This window comes from Salminus brasiliensis, chromosome 13, assembly GCF_030463535.1.
Source record: "Salminus brasiliensis chromosome 13, fSalBra1.hap2, whole genome shotgun sequence".
In the NCBI taxonomy this organism is placed as follows: Eukaryota; Metazoa; Chordata; class Actinopteri; order Characiformes; family Bryconidae; genus Salminus; species Salminus brasiliensis.
The window spans coordinates 29,320,829-29,341,240 of record NC_132890.1 but is presented as its reverse complement, the minus strand read 5'-3'; the positions used below and the strand labels follow the sequence as shown (position 1 = coordinate 29,341,240).

General features: G+C 39.8%; 1 protein-coding gene across 2 annotated transcripts; it reads right to left on the bottom strand.

The window, feature by feature from the left end:
- Positions 1 to 409: 409 nt before the first annotated feature.
- Positions 410 to 19,764, bottom strand: cyp19a1a (cytochrome P450, family 19, subfamily A, polypeptide 1a). 2 transcript variants are annotated; one of them, XM_072695668.1, is made up of 10 exons: positions 19,557 to 19,764; positions 16,399 to 16,549; positions 15,433 to 15,587; positions 14,623 to 14,799; positions 13,862 to 13,976; positions 13,367 to 13,478; positions 12,996 to 13,158; positions 11,928 to 12,169; positions 10,203 to 10,432; positions 410 to 428 (listed from the first exon to the last, which is right to left on the bottom strand). In XM_072695668.1, exons 1-10 carry the CDS (start codon positions 19,762 to 19,764, stop codon positions 410 to 412), a joined length of 1,572 nt encoding a protein of 523 aa, XP_072551769.1. The 2 variants fall into 2 exon arrangements, with proteins under 2 accessions (XP_072551769.1, XP_072551768.1); XM_072695667.1 differs by lacking the exon at positions 410 to 428 and having other exon boundaries at positions 10,163 to 10,432.
- Positions 19,765 to 20,412: the final 648 nt, after the last annotated feature.

Here is a 20,412-nt window from a genome sequence, read left to right as displayed (position 1 = left end):
ATACACCTTGAAAATCATTATTACCATCACACACACCAGGTCTCACACACCCTGTAGCTCCACCTATAGTCAGGAGCAGTAGCTCGTCTGTTTATGCGGTTTGTTGGCCATCCTCCAGCCCTCTGTCAGTGGTCTACTGATCTGCTATGAGCTATAGACACTGTTACTTATCTGTCCCTGTCTGTCTCTCTCTCTCTCTGAAACATCATTATTCTTGTGGCATGGTTAACCTTTATTGCTGTATCTGGTGATGCTGCCTTGTAAAGGTTATCATAGAAACAGACTGCAACCATGCTTCAGCAAATTGAATCATGCTGGCCACTTACGACACACAACACTTCAATACTACAGTAAGCTCATACACACTAGTGGGGAACCCTCGGGGCCTTCTAAGGCCTTCAGAGAATACCTAATGATTTAAGGGCATTAGAAAATACAGGTCTGTTAATTTACTTTTACATTTTTATTCAGTAAAATGGTGTATTTAGGATTACAACACTCTGTACATAACTTCCAGTGTTCAGTTTTGTTTGGTAACAGGGTTAAATGCTTAACCCTCCAACATAATACACAACTGACAGAGGAACCAATCAATTACTAGAGATCTGGGAAGTAAAACAAAAGGGGGGTTTTATACTTACTGGACCTGAATCTTCCAGAAGGCACTGATGGTTCTCTCAGTGTTTAAGTGCTAAAGTATTGCAAACAAAATCCTAGAGTGGATTTTTACTTTCCGAACCTGAATTTTCCATCTGTACCAATCATATTCTGATTTCCAGTGGATGGGACTAGTGTTGTGTATATGTATATAAAAAAAATGGAGGTTCTAGATTTAGGTGGGAATGTGAATTGTTAATCTAGTGATACTTTAAGATGAATTACTCTCAGTGGCCACTGATGGAACATAAATGGAAAAATATGATGAAACATATATGCTAATGTCACACGACAAATGTTACAAACTTCAAATTAATGTTTAATCTTTTGTTTTAATCTTAAACACCCTTGCCATTAGCTTAGCACCATAACCCACAACACAAAACACTTCAACATTCCCGCTTAAAGGAAGAAAAAGGAAACAGGTCGGCCTGGCCGGTCACACTGGTTAAGCCAGCTTGAATCTTGACCAGCTTACTGGTCTACCAGCATGGCCAATCTAAACAAGATAATTAACCAGCATAATCAAGCTGATTCACACACACATAAAAAGACTGGTTCACTAGAATGACCAACTTAACCAAACGAAAATGTGCTGAATGTGCTTTTTCTGTTCATTAAATGGAGTAGCAGTGTAGGAGTTGTATTGGAACTTACATGAGCTGCACTTTTACTGTTGAAACTTTACACTTACCAGACCAACTGGGAATCTAGGGGAAAAATCTGTCTTGCCTCTGCACTGTAAGCTCAGTGAAGGCGGTCTGAGAGACTTGGTCTGGGAGAAGAAGGCGGGCCTACCAGAACATTAGGTGAGTCTGGCTCTGCTTCTGCTCAGACTCTGGTTGAAAATTTGACAACATGGTGGACAGTTTTGGCTTCATTTTTGTAGAATGGAAGGGAACAGCATCCATGTTTTCTACAGTTTGCCCATAATAGCAGCAGTAATAGCAGGTGTGTAAAAATTGGAAAGCAAACAGTGTAGCTTAGCTAAAAATGTGAGCATCAGTAGCTGTAGTGGCTAGCTAGCAAGATAATTTACCAGCTAATGATAGCGGAGGCTGTGCCATATCCAAATAACACTTGTACTACTTACTGTATGTCAGCAGGGGTGCCACATCATTCCCTGGGTTGTAAAGAGTTTCATTTAAATGAAAAGATGGTTGATTGGTTGGTTGATTATTGTTTGCGCTATTATCCACTCCTGATCAACTGAGGTACAAACACAATGTTAACACATGCCTTCAGATAATGCACAATAAACACCACCACAATAATCCACAATAACACGTCCACCAGAACATACAATGCAGTATTGTGACAGTCTTTTCCTGGAAACATCCGGCCTCCAGAAGTGTGACTTTTCAGTTTTTTTAGCTTCCTCAGCTGTAAAATGCCTAGAGGTTATAAAAAGGGGAGACAGTTTTTAGTTCAAGTATAAAAATGTAAGAAATGAGAGCAGCTAAAAGTAGAGATGTTATGGCTTCTTGCTAATAGTGAAGGATGTGTGTTTACTGTCACTCTGTGCCAGATGCTGGATCAAAATGTGGTAAACTGTGTATTTTACTGATATTGTTACTGACATCATGCTAACTGATCTATCATGATTACTAATCTAACATAAACAGAAACACATGAATATGGGTGTGTGACAAGAGTGTTGTCATGGCATTAGAAGTTCTTTGCAGTGAATGTAAATATTAATATTAATATTATAGCTTATTCTAGCCAGCTAGCTCTTAGACTGCATACAACAAAGCACCCAATAATAATGATAATTGCAGGTATGGCGCCAAAGGGACACAGAAGCAGATAAGCTACAAATGTGTAGTGGTAGCTAGCCTAGTGTCATAAATATCTAGATAGCTAGCAAGATAAGTCCCAGCTCGCACTTGCTTGCCACATTTTGATCCATCATCTTGCAGGAGGGACTTAACTTTACACCATCCCCACCCCCCCACCCTCTACCTGTATTTACTTTATGTATAGAAATGACACATTTATAGAAATGACTCCCTAAAAGTTTCCCTAAAGAGCTTGAATGTGTTTTCTTGGCTCTTCTTATATTACAGTATGAGCGCCACTCTGCTGAAACGATGTTACGGCATGAAGTATGGAATCACCGAAGCTCATAGGAAACTGTCTTGGGAATTACAGGTTGGGGGCCTGCTCAAGTGAATTTTTCCTGCTCAGGTGCACCACAGCCTCAGACGACACAAAGATCAAGTATTACAGTTTTGCTTGGGTAGGGTTAGGGTTGGTTTTCCACCGTTCCATGTCTTTCCACAAATTCATGTTTACGTATTTAGCTAAAAGATTTGTTTTTCCAATCGTACAGTAGAACAACTGTAACACACTAACGCTGCAAGCAGACACTAACAGCAGTCTCCCTGTTCCTCTTCTCCTCCGTATTTTATTCTCTCCTGTTATCTTCTCTTCTCCTTTTCTCCTCCATATTCTCCTCTGTTTCTTCTCTTATCAGTCTGCTCTTCTTTCATTCTCTTTTCCCTCGTTTTCTGTAATTTTCTTTTACTTCTCTATATTCTTTCATTCTCTTCTCTTTTCTCTTCTCTTATGTATTCTCTTCTTGTTCTCCTTTCTCTTGTTCTCTCTTATTTTCTCTTCTGTATTCTTTTCTTGTGTGTATTTTCTTCTTTAGTCTCTCCTCTTCTCCTCTAGTCTCTCCTTCTCTTCTCTTCTCTCATTTTCTGTTATTTTGCTTTCATATTCTTTTCTCTTTTATTCTCTCTCATTTTCTCTTGCATTCTCTAATCTGTATGTTTTTTTCTTCATTCATTCTTTTCTTCTTCTGTTTTTTCTCTGCTTTTACTTTCTCTACTCTTTTCCTTGAATCTCTTCTCTGCTTCTGTTTTCTCTACATGTTCTTCCATCTTTTCTTTTCTATTCTTATCGTCTGTCTTCTTTTCTTTGCTCTTCTCTCCTCCCCTTTATCTGTGTGTTTTAATGGAAATTAGGGCTTGTGTGTGTGTTTGATGTAGTTTGTTTATTTGTGTTTAAGTGTATGGGATGTTTTGTGTTTGTTTGTGTGTGATCCATTGTTTAGGTGTGTGTTCATTCTCAAGCGCAGCTGTGGAGTCTGAAGGTCATATTAATTTCCTCTGTATGAGTGCGTGTTTGTGTGTGTGTTGTGTGTTAGAACACAGGCTGAGACACAAACACAAGATCAAACACAGGAGCACTTCCTGCCCGTTACAATGACGCTAAAGCCCCTCACTGACGCAGCGCAATAAGATCACAGCACCATACTGCCATAACAGTACCTACATTTAGAATTATTAATATTTACCCTAATGAGAGACTGTAGCTGCACCTCAGTGTATATCACAATACCTACATTTAGAGTTATTAATATTCACCCTAATGAGAGACTGTAGCTCCACCTCAGTGTATATCACAATACCTACATTTAGAGTGTTATTAATATTCACCCTAATGAGAGACTGTAGCTCCACCTCAGTGTATAACACAATACCTACATTTAGTCTTGCCCTAAGACACTTATTGGTGTAGTGTGTTGTTTGCCCAGCCAAGGAAACAAATCTGCCATTAGGAAAGTGGTGTTGGTACCCACTACACTACACCAGCCACAGCCATATAAATGATATGTGGCTCTTATTTTGCTGACCTTATGTTTGACTATGTTCTGTTCAGGAAGCAGCCGTATAAAAGCTCACTTTACAGCATTTGCTTTAGCATATTAGACAACACAGACAATGCCTGTTCATTGATTGGAGTGTTTATTGATGGAGGAGGATGCGTGTGTGTGTGTGTGTGTGTTTGTGTGCGTGCGTGTGTGTGTATGTGTGTGTGTGTGTCTATGCATGTGAACGACACGGTTTGTTCCCATTTATTTTGTTCAATCAACACTTCACTCTGACACCTGAACCAACAGCCTCATAATATTGCAAGAGGGGGGAGGGAGAAAGAGAGAGAGACATAGATAAATAGATGGATGGACAGATGGTTGGATGGATGATCGGACAGACAGATAGATAGATGGAAAGACAGATGGGCAGACAGACAGATAAAGCATGGATGGATGGATGGATGGATTTGAAGACAGACAGACAGACAGACAGACAGACAGACAGATAGATAGATAGATAGATAGATAGATAGATAGATAGATAGATAGATAGATAGAAAGATAGATGGATGGGTGGATTGATCTAAGAACAGACAGACAAACAAATAAATAGACAGACAGATGTATGGTTTAATGGATTTGAGACAGACAGGTAGATAGATAGATAGATAGATAGATAGATAGATAGATAGATAGACAAACGGATACAGATAGATGGATGGATAGATGAATGGATGGATGGGACAGACAGACAGATACATATACATGCGTATAATATAGAGAGGGAACAGAGCGAAGGCTAGAAAAATAGGTGTCATTGCTGCTTTGTAAACCAGCCAATATCACTGCATTACTGCATCACTACTGAATTACCTGCCGTTCTGTCATTCATTATAGAACTAAATTTAACTCAGAAGCAGAAAAAACACAGGTAGAGTTAAATAAACAGGAAGGGTGAGGTAGTGTGTGTGTTAAAGGGGAGGGGGTGATTGTTGTGAACTCAGAAGAGCAGGAGGAGTTTTAAAGTGGGCTGGGGGAGCATTCAGCCCGAGGAGACAGAAATGTTAAAAACACGAGCATCTGCTCATGACTTCAGGAACACTTCTGTTTCTAAGTAAATGACGTGTGTGTGTGTGTGTCCATCAGACAGAAGGCATACGAGACACACACACACACCCTGAAGGAGCACTGGGGCCATATGTACGACACTTCTCACAGCGCGGAGGTGCTGATCCACAATCAGCTTTGACCTTTTTTTACATAAAAGAAAAACACAAGAAACTCCAAACATCTGGACAAGCAGCTTCACCAGTGCCGTTCTCAGCTTTCTCACACAGTCCACATCACCCACAGCTCACTCTCTACAATTATGCGCTATTCGAACCATCAGTTGGAAGGTTCTTTAACGAACCAAAAGAGGCTCCTGTATACACGACCATAGAAGAGCCACTTTTGCTTCCTAAAAACCTTTCAATCGATGGTTTGTTGGAGAACCATTTTTTTATTATTTGTGTGTGTGAAGAACCTTTCTAAAAATAAAGAACCAGGTTCTGGAAAGAACACTTGAACTGATATAGAAGCTTCACATTATGTGATAAGATTCTTTAAATTCTAATGAAATTATACTCAGATCTCTACAATAAGGTTCTTTTAAAGAACCATCAATTGAAAGGTTCTTTTGAAGAACCTTTTCTTTTTTTAGCTCAGATTTTTTTTCTCACACACACACTTTAGCTTCAGACTCTGGACAGGACACACAGATGCAAAACACACACATGCACACACACACACACACACACTAACACACACACACACACACACACACACACACACACACACACAGAGAGAAACATCCAGGGGGCATTATTGGGGAGCTAGACAGGAAAAGCCTGAAGTTAAAGTTCTTAGTGTTAAACAATGTTAACCCCTGGAGATTTGTCCTCCAGCCTATGACCACATTTACTCCTGGTCACTTCATGTGGATCTTCATTTGGATCGTATCCTGATAAGTTTTCCACATGCGTCTACACTTGGTAGTAAAATGGGTGAAATCTGATAGCGGTGTGGGACAAAATATGTAAATTTGCTTGTCCCCTGACAATTATTACTAGTGTTATGGTTGTAGTGGAAGTGGTTATGGTTGTACTGGGAGTGGTTTTGTTGTACTGGGAGGGGTTCTGGTTGTACTTGGAGGGTTTTTGTTGTATTGGGAGGGGTTATGGTTGTACTGGGAGTGGTTTTGTTGTACTGGGAGGGGTTCTGGTTGTACTTGGAGGGTTTTTGTTGTATTGGGAGGGGTTCTGGTTGTACTGGGAAGGGTCTTTGTTGTATTGGGAGGGGTTCTGGTTGTACTGGGAGGAGTTTTTTGTTGTATTGGGAGGGGTTCTGGTTGTACTGGGAAGGGTTTTTGTTGTATTGGGAGGGGTTCTGGTTGTACTTGGAGGGGTTTTTGTTGTATTGGGAGGGGTTCTGGTTGTACTTGGAGGGGTTTTTGTTGTATTGGGAGGGGTTCTGGTTGTACTTGGAGGGGTTTTTGTTGTACTGGGAAGAGTTCTGGTTGTACTGGGAGTTTTTTTTTTGTTGTATTGGGAGGGGTTCTAGTTGTACTGGGAAGGGTTTTTGTTGTATTGGGAGGGGTTCTGGTTGTACTGGGAGGGTTTTTTGTTGTATTTGGGAGGAGTTCTGGTTGTACTGGGTGTTTTTTTTGTACTGGGAGGGGTTCTGGTTGTACTGAGAGGGTTTTTGTTGTATTGGGAGGGGTTCTGGTTGTACTGGGAGGAGTTTTTTGTTGTATTGGGAGGGGTTCTGGTTGTACTGGGAGGGTTTTTGTTGTATTGGGAGGGGTTCTGGTTGTACTGGGAGGAGTTTTTTGTTGTATTGGGAGGGGTTCTGGTTGTACTTGGAGGGGGTTTTGCTGTACTGGGAGGGGTTCTGGTTGTACTGGGAGAGGTTTTTGTTGTATTGGGAGGGGTTTTGTTGTATAGGGAGGAGTTCTGGTTGTACTGGGAGGAGTTCTGGTTGTATTGGGAGGGGTTTTGGAATGTGTTGTGGAGAGACGGATGCGTTTACACTGCTATAACATGTGACTCAAATGTGTCTCAGACACCCCTAAGGTCTTGAGTGAGTCTTGGATGAGTTCACAATTGCATTTTTATGTGGCTTACACTGTTACAATCCTGATACTCAAAACGTGTGACCAGGTGTTTTCTGAGCCCAAATCTGAAGAACAGTTTTAAATGAACTAGTTTTTAATCACTTAGCTCTGATGTACATTTACATCCTGCTACACAGGTAAGTTATTTTAGGAAATTTGCCCATGGACTATTTTTGGTGTAACATGGTGTATATTTCCAGCTGTGGAACTGAACCCATGTCAGCTACAGGGAAGGTGGTATTGTAATCCACTACGCTAGCTGTTTCTCTGCTCTCTCTCTCTCCCCTCTTTACTTCCATACTCTTGTCAGTGTAACTCATGCTACACTGTGCATACAAAACTATCCAGACACTCCTCTTAATGAGTGAGGTCATCTACTTTACAGCGCACCCATTACTGACTCAGGCATTTCGTTGTGCACTCACAGCTTGTTTAACTGCCATGGTAATGCATTGCCAATATAACCAATAATATATATGCCCAGTGCCATCTCACAGATAGAGGGGTATAAAGCCCTCAGCACTGGACTGTGGAGCAGTGGAACTGACTTATCTACAGTGCTGGAGCTCCAGACAGCCAATACCTCTGGGATAAGCTTAAGTAGCATCTAGAACTAATCATTCATTACCAGTACCTGACCTCACCTTAGGTTCTCATGGCTGAACAACATCAAATTCTCACAGCAATGTTTTAAAATGTAGTGTAAGGCCTTTGCAGAAAAGTACCGTCTGTTACTGCAGCAAATGAAAAACAAACTCTTTCATTATCACCCTTGATTTCAAAACCAGCTCTGGATAAGCAGGTGTCTACAAACTTTTGGACAACTGATTTTACCTTCAGAACTGAATGATATTGATCTGTTTATTTTATTTATTCAATATATGTGTTTGTATTGATAAAGGAGAGGGAGTAATAATGAATCACACTGATAAGTCCAATAAGCCTCTGCTGGTCAGAGAATGATGTTTTCAGCCTTAGTGTTGTTTATTCCCAACTGAAAAATCCAGCTCCAGACCAGTTTCTACTGATAGCTGGTTTCAGATGGTCTATGCTGGTCTATGATGGTCAATGCTGGTCATACAGGCAAAAACATAACATATGCCGGTAGCGTATGTTCCATTTCATTTTGGTCATGCTAGTAATGCTGGTTGTCCAGAGTGGTCTTGCTGGTGATACTGGTCAACCAGCATGGTCAGGCTTTGTCCTACTGGCTGTCTAGCTTGGTCAGGTTGATCATGCTTGTCAAGAGCTAACCTGGTCAACCAGCCTTAACCAGTTTGAGCTGCTCGAGCTGATGAGGTGTTTCCTTAACAAGGCCTACGGTTCGTTGTTTATTTCATACTGCAGATCTCTTTTATTTTTATTTTAGGCCACTGGCGCCCTCTGCTGTTTACAATCAACACATCAGCACCACACAGGTAAAGGGAGAGGGATTACAAAGCACTGTAATCACTGTAAAGGTAATCACTGTATATATATATATAGTTTATAATCTAAAGTATTTACTTAATTCAAAATGATATATGATATTTTAATTTTAACTTTGGCTAAGAATACATAAACAAATAAAGCCCTGCAAAAACAATCTTTGACCATTTCACCACAGTAATGTATATTTATTTTACACAGTTCAGGCAATATTTACCAAGACAGTTTCTGAGATTGCTTAAATACACAAGACGAGCATCAGGAAAACATCATCAAAATAAGCAGAGCATAAATATACACATATAGCATTGAAAATATATAATAAAGAAACAAATAAATCTACAACCACTTTATAGCAATTTGTGTCTTCATTATACATTGTTATCACTTTAAAGCGTCCATATCATAGAAAACTCAATTAGCTTCATTTTTCCAAAATAAAAGTGTTAGATAGGCTAAATGTTTAAGACATTTTAAGCAGTCGTTTTTCAAAAATGCAGCTACAATAACGTCCCATTTTGACACCATTTTTGTGATGTCACAAAACATCTCTTTATCAAATATTCCCTCGCTATAGGTCCATGGTAGTGTGTATGTATGAGGGTAGGAGGGATTTAAATATCAAGTTTGCAAGTTTGTTAATACAGTAACATTTACTCATTTACCAAAACTAATAAACAGCCTTAATAGCCTATATGAACAAATCATCTCCTTTCTATTCAACATGTCTCAACAATAAAAGCAAAATTTAAAGTTTTTATTTTAATGTCAATGTAAAACATATGAACAAATACATAAATAAAAGATAAAAGTCAAACTTATTTGTGTTTATTTACATTTGCATTAAGGTATTTTCAGCCTCTGACCAATTGCCTGGGGTGGAAAGCAGTTTTACCAATAGTTAATGCAGCTGCAAGTACATGTAGACCAACAGTGGATGTGAGAAGGTGGGACTAAAGCAGTTTGACCAATGGTTCATGTAGATACAGGTAAATGTAGACCAATAGTAGTGGCAAATAGGTGGGACTTAAGTAATTTGAGCAGTGGTTGACATAGCAGCAAGTACATGTAGCCCAATAGTAGTGGTGAGAAGGCGGGCCTTGAGTAGCTTGAGCAATGCTTGCCTAACTGGACGCATTTTTCACAAACCAAAAAGAGGACGTCCTGGAAAAAGAGGACGTATGGTCACCCTAGAGTAATGGAAGTTTAAACCTCACCGATTAGCTAGCCTTAGCATGGTGCTAACTGCATGCCTAAATCATCACACTCGTCTCAGCCAGTGTTCAGTAATCTTCAGTAATAAAACAGCTGCGAGGGAGCTACGCGTGTGTTCCAGCAGCCTCCTGCAGTGAGTGTGTGTGTGTGCTGCGGGGGATGAAGCGCACACTGAGTGTGTGTTGGTCCTCCACAGGTTGCTGGGACAGGTTGTTGGTTTGGGGGATGCTGTCCACGGTGCAGCCTTGCTCAGGACACACAGAGTAACGGGAGAGCAGAGTCACCAGGATGGATTTCATCATCACCATGGCGATGTGTTTTCCCACACAGGAGCGAGGGCCCGAACCAAACGGCTGGAAGAAGCGGTTTGGTACCTGGACGGAAAGAGAGAGGGGGACATTTTATTAATTTGTATTGTCCAAAAAAAGACCATAAGTAATGAAAGGAAGCCCATCTTTCTGAGCATAATGAAAGCCCCCCACACACCAAATGAAGTCGATCAGTCCAAGACATCTGCATGAACAACAGTACAGTCAGAATTCCACATCTAGACCATATTTAGAGATAACAGGGAGTCATACAGTGCAAAAAACCACATAAGCAAGTCTTTTAGACAGTACTTAGTCCTTAATTCTGTCAATTTCCCAAAATGATCTGCATAATTAGACCCAAATTAATCACTTGTATGAACATCATTCATGAAGTCATTCAGAGTGGTTTGGTATGAGATAGTCTGTTCTAGAGAAACTTGCCCACTCAGAATTGTTCACAGTGATGGTGAATAGATCCAGATATCTAAAGAGACGTCTCTAAAAGCTCCCTCACAGAACATTAGTACACCAAATAGTTATGAATACTCTACCTGATGCCTGTTTTAGAAGATTTTTGGTCTAAAATTGTGTAGGAATGGTGGAGGATGTGCAACAAAATGTGTCCCTAAAGAGAAGGTCTGATTTGTCACTATTTTATCATCGTCAACATTACATACAATCCTCAGAAGACACGTGTAATTCACTGGTGGTTTTAGATAGTAAGTAAATGACTGCATTTGTGTTATAGTCATGGTGACGACTGATTCCTGTCACCACCACTGTACAAAAATCTGTAAGTCTGTAAGTTCCTCTGCAATGAAGCGCAATTTTACACCAAACCCACGCTGAATGTGCTCACCTCAACCCCTCAACAACAACACACGTTTTGAGGCGAGAGTGTAGCATTTAGGCATTAAGTTAGCACCATGCTAATTCGTGTACATAATTATCTATTACTTCTTAGCTATACTATACGGACAAAAGTATTGGGACACCTTTTAATCACTGAATTCAGGTGTTTAATTCAATGTCATTCCACAGGTTTCTAAAATCAAGCATCTAGCCATGCAGTCTGTCTCTACACACAGAGTAGTGAAAGAATGGGTGGTTCTACAGAGCTCACTGAATTCCAGCATGGGACTGGAAAGAATACCACCGTTGCAACAACAAGTCAGCTGGTAGAATTTCTTAGATATTCCACCATCAGCTGTGAGTGCCATTATTGAACAGTGGAAGTGTTTAGGAACCAAAGCAACTCAACTACAAAGTGTCAGACCATGTAAAGTTACAGAGCAGGGTCGAAGAGCGCTGAGCTCAGAGCATAGTGCAGAAAAGTCTCCAACTGCAGAGCTCCAAACCTGCTGTTATAAAGTAAAGCGCTTTAAAAAGTGAACCAAATTTTGTCCATAGTGGACAAAGGTGGTGAAGGTGGAAAACTGGGCATTTCTCTGAACTATACTTCTACACTATTATTATTATAATTATTATTATTAATAAACTATTATTATTAGTTTATTACTGTACTGTATTAAAATCTCAATCAGAACAATTAGCGTACAGTTTTGTCGAAGTTGCTCAGGCTGAACTGGCTGGGGTTGCTGAAGAACTCTGATCTGTGCATGCGCCCCACGTTCAGGATGATGTTCGTCCCCTTGGACACTTGGTAGCCCTCGATGACGTCATCCTCTAGTGCCTGGCGCATAGTGAAGTCCACTACAGGGTGGAACCGCAGAGACTCGTTAATGAAGCTCTCGAGGATGCAGAGCTGGGAGAGATCAGACTGCTGCAGCTTTCTGTCACCTACACACACACACACACACACAAACACAAGCACACACACACACAGTGAGAAACAACAGTACATTTGGGTGCTGTCACATACAAAACTGATATCTCCAAAATTGTAACTTTACTGGAGAAGGAAAAAAAACTTCTCAACTTTCAATGGAAGTCAGTGTAAAAAGACTGCATTCCAGGTCATTTTGGAGCATTTCTGTTGGCCCATTCATTAAAGTTTCTGATATGCCCTTCACTGATTTCACAGATCACCGAAGGCTGCTCTGTTTTGTAGGATCTGAAATCGAATACACTGCTGGTGCATCCTTCAAGGCCTTCAATGACCCACAGCCCTTCACCACAGTCCTGCCAGTCTTTTTAAAAGACGGTGACAACAGAAGACAGCAATGAAAATCTGATGGGCATACCAGAGTAAACCTTTGTAATATGTACTGGATTAAACTGCTTTATGTACAGCTCTGTATAAACACAGTACGCAGGTTATTGTGCATTATTAATAAATCTATTCATGTGACCTAAAAACCAACAGCTGCTTTGCATTGTTTATTATTTTAAGCTGGAGTTCAGAGCATAATGCTACGCTAACTCTTAATAATGTTCGTTGGGTATTCGTGTTTGACATTATTCAGACATTACTCATATAATATATTCTTTATTAAAATGAACTCTTAACCTTCACAGGCCTGGTAACCGCCATTGGGGGTATACAAGAATAAAAAATCCCTACACCCTACAAAGGAATTCGGAGTCCTGATGGATGGACTGGAGTAGGAGTGAGAATGTTCAGCGTTTGAAAACACTCAGGACAGTAGTGAGTGTATATTCATACCGGACACTGTTTGGATCTCCTTTAGGATCTTCAGCTCTATCTCTGGATTCTGCTTCAGCAGCACCAGCATGAAGAACACACTGATGGAGAGTGTGTCCGGGGCAGCAATCACCATCTCCAACACGCACTGCCTCACATTCTCCGCTGTCAGCTCGCCATGACTCTACACACACACACACACACACACACACACACACACACACACAGTGAGACAATTTTCTACACTATTAACTTTCAGTCATTGTTAGCACAGTTAGCAGTATTGACTGATCTGTTCCTTTAAAATTATTGTCAGATGCCAAGTCGTCTGTGTATGTGTGTGTGTGTGTGTGTGTGTGTGTGTGTGGATGTATATCCATATCCATATTTACCTGTGCAAATATGAGCTCAGCAGTGAAGTTTAGATTGTCTAGTTTGTCTGCCTGAAGCAGCTGAGTCCGTTTCTGCTCAATCAGCTCCTCAATGGCATCCTGCAGTTCCTGACTGTGTACACACACACACACACACACACACACACACACACACACAGACACTGAAATCAAACTCATCAATCAAAAACTGGTTATGTAATTTTTAATTAATTAAACTTTGTATTTGTATTAGGCTGGATAGGAGGAGTTAAACTGGTAGACTGAATGGGAGGGGCTAAACTGGTAGGCTGAATGGAAGGGGTTGAACTGTGGTAGGCTGAATGGGAGGGGCTAAAGTGCTGTAGGCTTAATGGAAGGGGGTAAACTGTGGTAGGCTGAATGGGAGGGGAACAGTATGTTTTGAAACTTTAACAGAAACTTTATCTGTGTATACTTATTTTATGAAAGCGAGGGAAATTCAGTTTTTCATGATGTGGGGACTTGCAGGTCACTCACGCAGTGGCCTTGTGTTTCTCATGCAGCCACTTCATTCTGAAGTAAATATTTGGTTTGATTAGTACTGTCTGCCAGGTGTCGAAGTACTTGTGAATCTTGGACAGCAGCTGCTGCTCTGTAAGAGATAAATAAACAAGAATGGAGTACAGTGTAGCTACACATTTATTACTATTTAATTACAGTGAAGACTGTGGGTTCTATGAAGGTAAGGTTCTCTCCTTAAAGAAAGCAAGAAAGCAAGAACCTCTAAATGTAAAAAGTGCACTAATGGCTTAACTGTGGAATCATGGACAGTTAGGTAATATTGGACACTACGGGACAGCATTTTAAATGTAGATAACAGATCATTATGATGGATTATTAGTAAAAGTCTAGAAATAAGTTCAAGATAAATCATTTTTATCAATTACATAAAAAAAATATTATTAATATCCAAAATGTTTGTGGACACCTCCAGCATTGCTCCTGAATCATTAATAAGGTGTTTATACCCCTTTGCCTCAGAAACAGCCTATACTCTTTTGGAAAGGCTTAACACTAGATGTTTGAACATGGCTGCAATAAGCATTTGATGGCATTTAGCCACATGAGAGCATCAGTGAGGTCAAGTACTGGTGTTGGGTGGGCTCCATCACTCCAGAGAAAGCATCAAACTTCAGCAAAACATGTTTGTACATTTGTATAGCACAATTATCCAGCATGCATATTTGTGTGTGTGTGTGTGTGTGAGTGTGTGTGGAGGGGGGAGGGGTACTGCTGACCATTGAGAGGAACATCCAGGAACAGTCTGTTGGAGATGTCTACCACAATGCAACGGAGAAGGTTCAGGACGTCCACCTGCCCCTGCGCATCCCTCAGGTGAGACAGGTCATCCAGATGTGTGTTTGTGGAGGAGGTGCAAATCTCCAGGGTCCTCTGCAGCCCTGGACCAGTTAAAGCTGACATAAACACCCACCCACCCACACACACACACACATACACACAGGTCAGGCCCACAAAGTCATTCTGAGTAGTTTGGTGTGAAACACTCTGGTCTAGAGACAATTACGGAGTCAGAATTGTTCACAGTGGTGCTGAACGCAAACAGATGTCCAAAGTGTTCAAGGCCTCTGAAAGCTTCCTCACAGAAAGTCATTACTCCAAACGGTTACGAATACACAGACTGATGCCTGAGACACTGTATTACTACAGGTTTAAAGAGATTTGGGGTCTAAAACAAGTTTCTAAAAGCATATATCATTCCGATTGTGGAGGGAAACATGCAGGGCATTGTGCAGCAACAACACATATTTCTGATTTGCCACTATTTTACCATCATCAGCATTACATATAACACTGGCTTTGCATGGTTAATAAAATGGCTGTATTAGTGTTGTAGACATGGTGATGCCTTGCTCCTGTAAAGAAATCTGAGTTTCTCTATAATAAACCACAATTTCACACCAAACAATCTCTGAATGTGTTCATCTCAACCCCTGCATTATGTAAAGAATTCACAATTTTGCTACTCTACTAGTTATTCTCTGAATTTTAACATGGGAAAGTTGGGTATAAGACAGAGTGCATTCTACCTTTAGCAAAGAAAGTGCGGACTTTCTTCCAGAGAGCGATATTGGAGTTGAAGATGATCCCCTGCTCGTGCATGCCAAGACACTGCAGGCCCGGTGTGCTGCCAAAGCGCGAGGTGTACTGAGAGTGCTTCAGAACGTGGTACACTGCTGACGGCCTGAAAAACAGCCAACATCCGAAATACTCACTATATCCATCCTATATAGAAGAGACAGTAACAGTATACTATACTCTACACCATTTTACTCTTACTATGCTTTAAACAGCTTGTGAATAATAACACAACTATTATTACTACTACAGCAAGCTTCTACTACTAATATGATCATAATTATAAATAAATATAATAATAATAATAATAATTATCATCATAATAATCATAAAGTTTAGCTCACAATGGATACAAAAGTAAACTTTTAAAACAGCCTACACTGTAAAAACAGCAATGGATTCGAATTTAGCTGAAAAAAAACAATACATTTACAGAACGTTTCATTAAGGTTTCTGCAGAGAGACTCTGTTATTTTACAGATTTATGCTGAATTTTTATAAACACCTATTATAACACTTTACACACATATTTCTGTATTTTGTTGTTTTTTGTTCCCCATAGGGTTCCTTCGATGCACTGAGTAATAGATTAAGACAGCCTGCAGCCCATTACAGGTCTAAAAGGGCAGGTCAAATCCCTTTAAAATCCATGTTCTCAATGGTGATGTTTAAAGTTAGCCTCTCATTAACAGAAATCCACTTCCCACATGAACAGGAAGAGTGTCAAACTCCGCAGAACCAATCAGGGTATCCATTTCTTCTGGGTGGGGCAGGACAACAGACAGAGCCAAACCCAGAGATCAAACCAATCAAAAGCTCATGCCATAATCTTATGATATAAATCCGTACACAGGCAGCCTTCTAGCTATTAAATATACTGTCCACCTTTAAGATGTTTAGACTGAGTGTTTTCCCACCTGCTGAGGATGATGGTCTCCTCTCCGCTGATCCACACTCGCACTATATCTCCATATTTCTGGTTGTAGTAGTTGCTTGCTGTGCCAATCCCAGTCCAGATAAACCGACAGTACGAGAGCAGAGGACCTACACCCAGACAGAAGGAAGGGCCTAAAACACACACACACACACACATACACACACACACACACACAAGGAAAACAATGTTTCACTATACAGAAGTTCCCAAAACACAAGTCAGCCAAAACACTACAAGAGAGGGAGGATTACACTCTGCAGCATCTAGACCAGGACTAGGAGTTAAAATACTGTCTGAACCTGCCGAGACTCAGCTGCTCCCAAACATTTCCCAAATATCACACACACTGCTGTAAAGTTTTAGTCTGTCGTGAATAATGTCTAAAACAGTTGGCCCGCTAATGCAAAGCTGGCAGCCCACTGGCATTTCACTCAGTGTTTCCGGGACGGCCTGCCGGTGGTTTCCCACAAACAGTTCAATTTACTCATCTTTACTTAATTTCTCACTTTTGTCAACCTTTTCAAATTAGATTAGATAATGTATTAGATTATTATGGTATTAGATTAAAACTGTTAGATTAGATTAAATACGGTCTGAATTTGACGAGACCTGACAGTGTGTAAACCAATCTCTCAGTCTAAAGGCTCAGAATGCTTAGTCAGTAACAGGGGCGTCATTAGACCTGATTTACTGTGACACGTTACCCAGTAAAATGTTGCTGTGACCCACTAAAAAAGTCACAGTGGTAAAAAAGTCGAATTAATCCTGCATTGCTGAGCAGAACTACAGGACACAGCATGCAAATTTACTACAGGCATTACATTTCCCATAATGCCCCAGCATCTTTCTAAAAGCCTGAGCAGGTAAATATAAATAAAATAAACATTTTATGCATGTGTGACAGTATCATTACTAATAAAATAATGATAACTAGAATATTATGACTAACTTAACTATTAACATTATTACCATATTATTGTAGTTACTGTAATATTAGTTACTAGTGATATTATTAGGCAAGCAAAGAGTGGAGCTATATTTCTTGAAATCTGTGCATTCCCCGGGTACAATACGTAGTCTAGAAACGGCCCTGGTCAGTTACTGATATGCTGTTCAGAAGAACACAGTTAGAAGAACTCCCCTGATTGCACATTTTTCTTCAGTGTTTTCTGGGTGGTCTGCTGGTGGTTAAGCAGAGTATTAGACAGCAGTCCAATTTACTTATTGTTCCTTCATTTCTTAACTAGATTAGTAAATAATTTTCAGTTCCAGCAACAATTTCAACTAAATTAACTCAAGGCATTTAAAATCTGTTTGAGAAGATTAAAAACTAGCTAGATTATCTGGGTGGTCCAAGCATTGACCAACAGTGGCAAACAGTGACATGGCTATTTCTGTTGCTACACAGGCTACACAGTGATTAACAGTATCCTTACCCTTAGAAGTATCAGGTTTTATTCAGTATTTTTGGGTGATAACAGACCAGTTTGGTGGTTCAGGAGGATTACACAGAAGGTTCATTGGTAGTATTTGTAACATTTCAGGAGCACTAAAATTGCTTAAACAAGAATGGTGCAGTATGTATGAAATAACACATCATGTGATGATCACATGCAACTAGGACTGGAAATTCCCTTAGTTGAAGCAGTAGTTTGATGATGATGATGATGATGATGAGTAAAAAGCAATGTATTGTGCAGCTCTTCGCTAAACACCTAATTTACTTATATAGCTTACTTTATTTACATTTATCACTTTCATATTACAACAGTTGGTCTCTTTGCATATCTCATATAATAATAATAATAATAATAATAATAATAATAATAAGCACGCCCCTCCATTTCACAGTAAAGAGCTGTTTTATAGAATAACAGGATAATGCTGTTAAAATCGGCTGTTCATTTAGAGCCAAAATGTTTTTTTACAGTGTGGAGCTGTTTTAATATTTTAATTAAAACAGCTCTACACTGTAAAAAAACAAAAAAAAAAAAACAAAAAAAAAACACATGGTTGCATGTGTTTTGTGAAGGCTGTCTGACTCACCCCAGTGTTGGAGGCTGTAAGAGCAAGATTATTGAATATTAAATTGAATTGAATATATATGTATATATATATATATATATATATATATATATATATATATATATATATATATACATATATATTCAATTCAATTTAATATTCAATAATCTTGCTCTTACAGCCTCCAACACTGGGGTGAGTCAGACAGCCTTCACAAAACACATGCAACCACACCTAAGAGAAGGTAGCCCTGGGAAAATGGCAAAACACTGACGGTGAGTGTCAGTGACTGGGGGACACACCCTGTATGTAAATAGATGGTGCCAGGAGCCAATGGGAAAGATGTATTTGTTTTGTTGCAGAACTTTTAGTATCACTTTATCAAAAGTGTACAATCCTAATAATTCAGTCATTTGGTCTTTTTTTAACAGTAAATCTAGAATGAAATGAAATTTCATTAATAACAATTACCCTAAAATGATAAAGGAAAAAAATATTTTTAACATGTACAATAAACCTTTATGTTATTATCTGCAGGTTTAATTATAGATATTTATTGTCATTTTACATATATTTGATTGTAATTGCATCAACTGTGGCACAATACTTACAGTAACAGTTAACCCTAAGCCTAGTTACAGATCATTTTTGTAATTTTACTGTAACGATAAAAAAATAGTTATTTTCCATAACATTCCATAAAAGGATTTTATTCCAGTGCACAGTAGATGTCAAAGGACAGCTTCTACCATCAGAAAGAGACCAAAGATGTATTTTCCTGGGAGGTGTGTTATTTGGACCCAGTAACAGAAGAAATGTCAAGAACCTATACCAACTGAAGAATGGAGGTGGAAGTGTCATGGTTTGGGGCTGCTTTGCATTGGGTGACCTAACTTTTTCACCATAAGAAAACTGCATTTCTATAAATTACAAATAATATAAAATATTATTGGTATGATTTGATCAGTATGATGCAGTATTGTTCAAATGAAGATCAAGTTGTCAACAGTAAGCAAACAAAAGCCAACACATCTGTTACATATGATATTTAATTAGCTTATGGCAATATAAATATGGCAATATATGGCAATGATAAATAAATTCATCACTAACCTGGTATGGAGGATTTTTTCTCACTGCGGTTCCACAAAGCCATCAGTGCGCACACACACACCAGCAGCATAGCCGTGATCCCTCGCACACACCCCTGCTGCGTAGCCATTCCGTTCCGGGCCTGTTCCAGTAAGAGCTCCATCACCGCCTGATCGACACGCACAGGCTTCAGCGCTCGCTCACACTCCGGGAACAGCTCGGACGCCATGGAGATTGTGGGTAAAGTCATGCTGCAGCTGTGCTGGTCTCAGAGCACTCTTATACTCGCCTGCAGGAGCGAGACCTCCGGGTCATGGGAGACCAAAAGCCAAAACAAATGGCGAAACTTTCAAACAAAGCCTGAGGAACCTTGAGACTTGGCCTGCTGCCAGCTCCCCATGTCCTTGATTTTCTCACAGCAGAGGTGTGTGGAGAACCCACAGCCAGACCAAACTACATATTCACCCAGCCTGCAGACCCGAACGAACCTGAACGAACCAAAACGAATACTGAACAGAGTAAAATATGAGGAAGAACATCCTGAACAGTATAGAGGAACAGTCTAGAACAGTTTGAATGGAACAAACCGTTTTAGAAGTGAAGTGAAGGGAAGAATATAACAAGGAGAACATTCTAGAACAGTGTGAATGGATACAATGCTCTATGTATGACAGTATGAAGAGGTCATTGTAGGTCAGTGTGAATGAGGGATACCATTCTAGGATGGTTTCAATAGTGGAGAACATTCTAGAACAAAGTGAAGGACTTTAGAACACAGTGAAGGAAAGAACATGTGATGGAGAACATTCTAGAACAGTGTGACTAGGGAAGAACATTCTAGAGCAGTGTGAAGAGGTCATTGTAGGTCAGTGTAAAT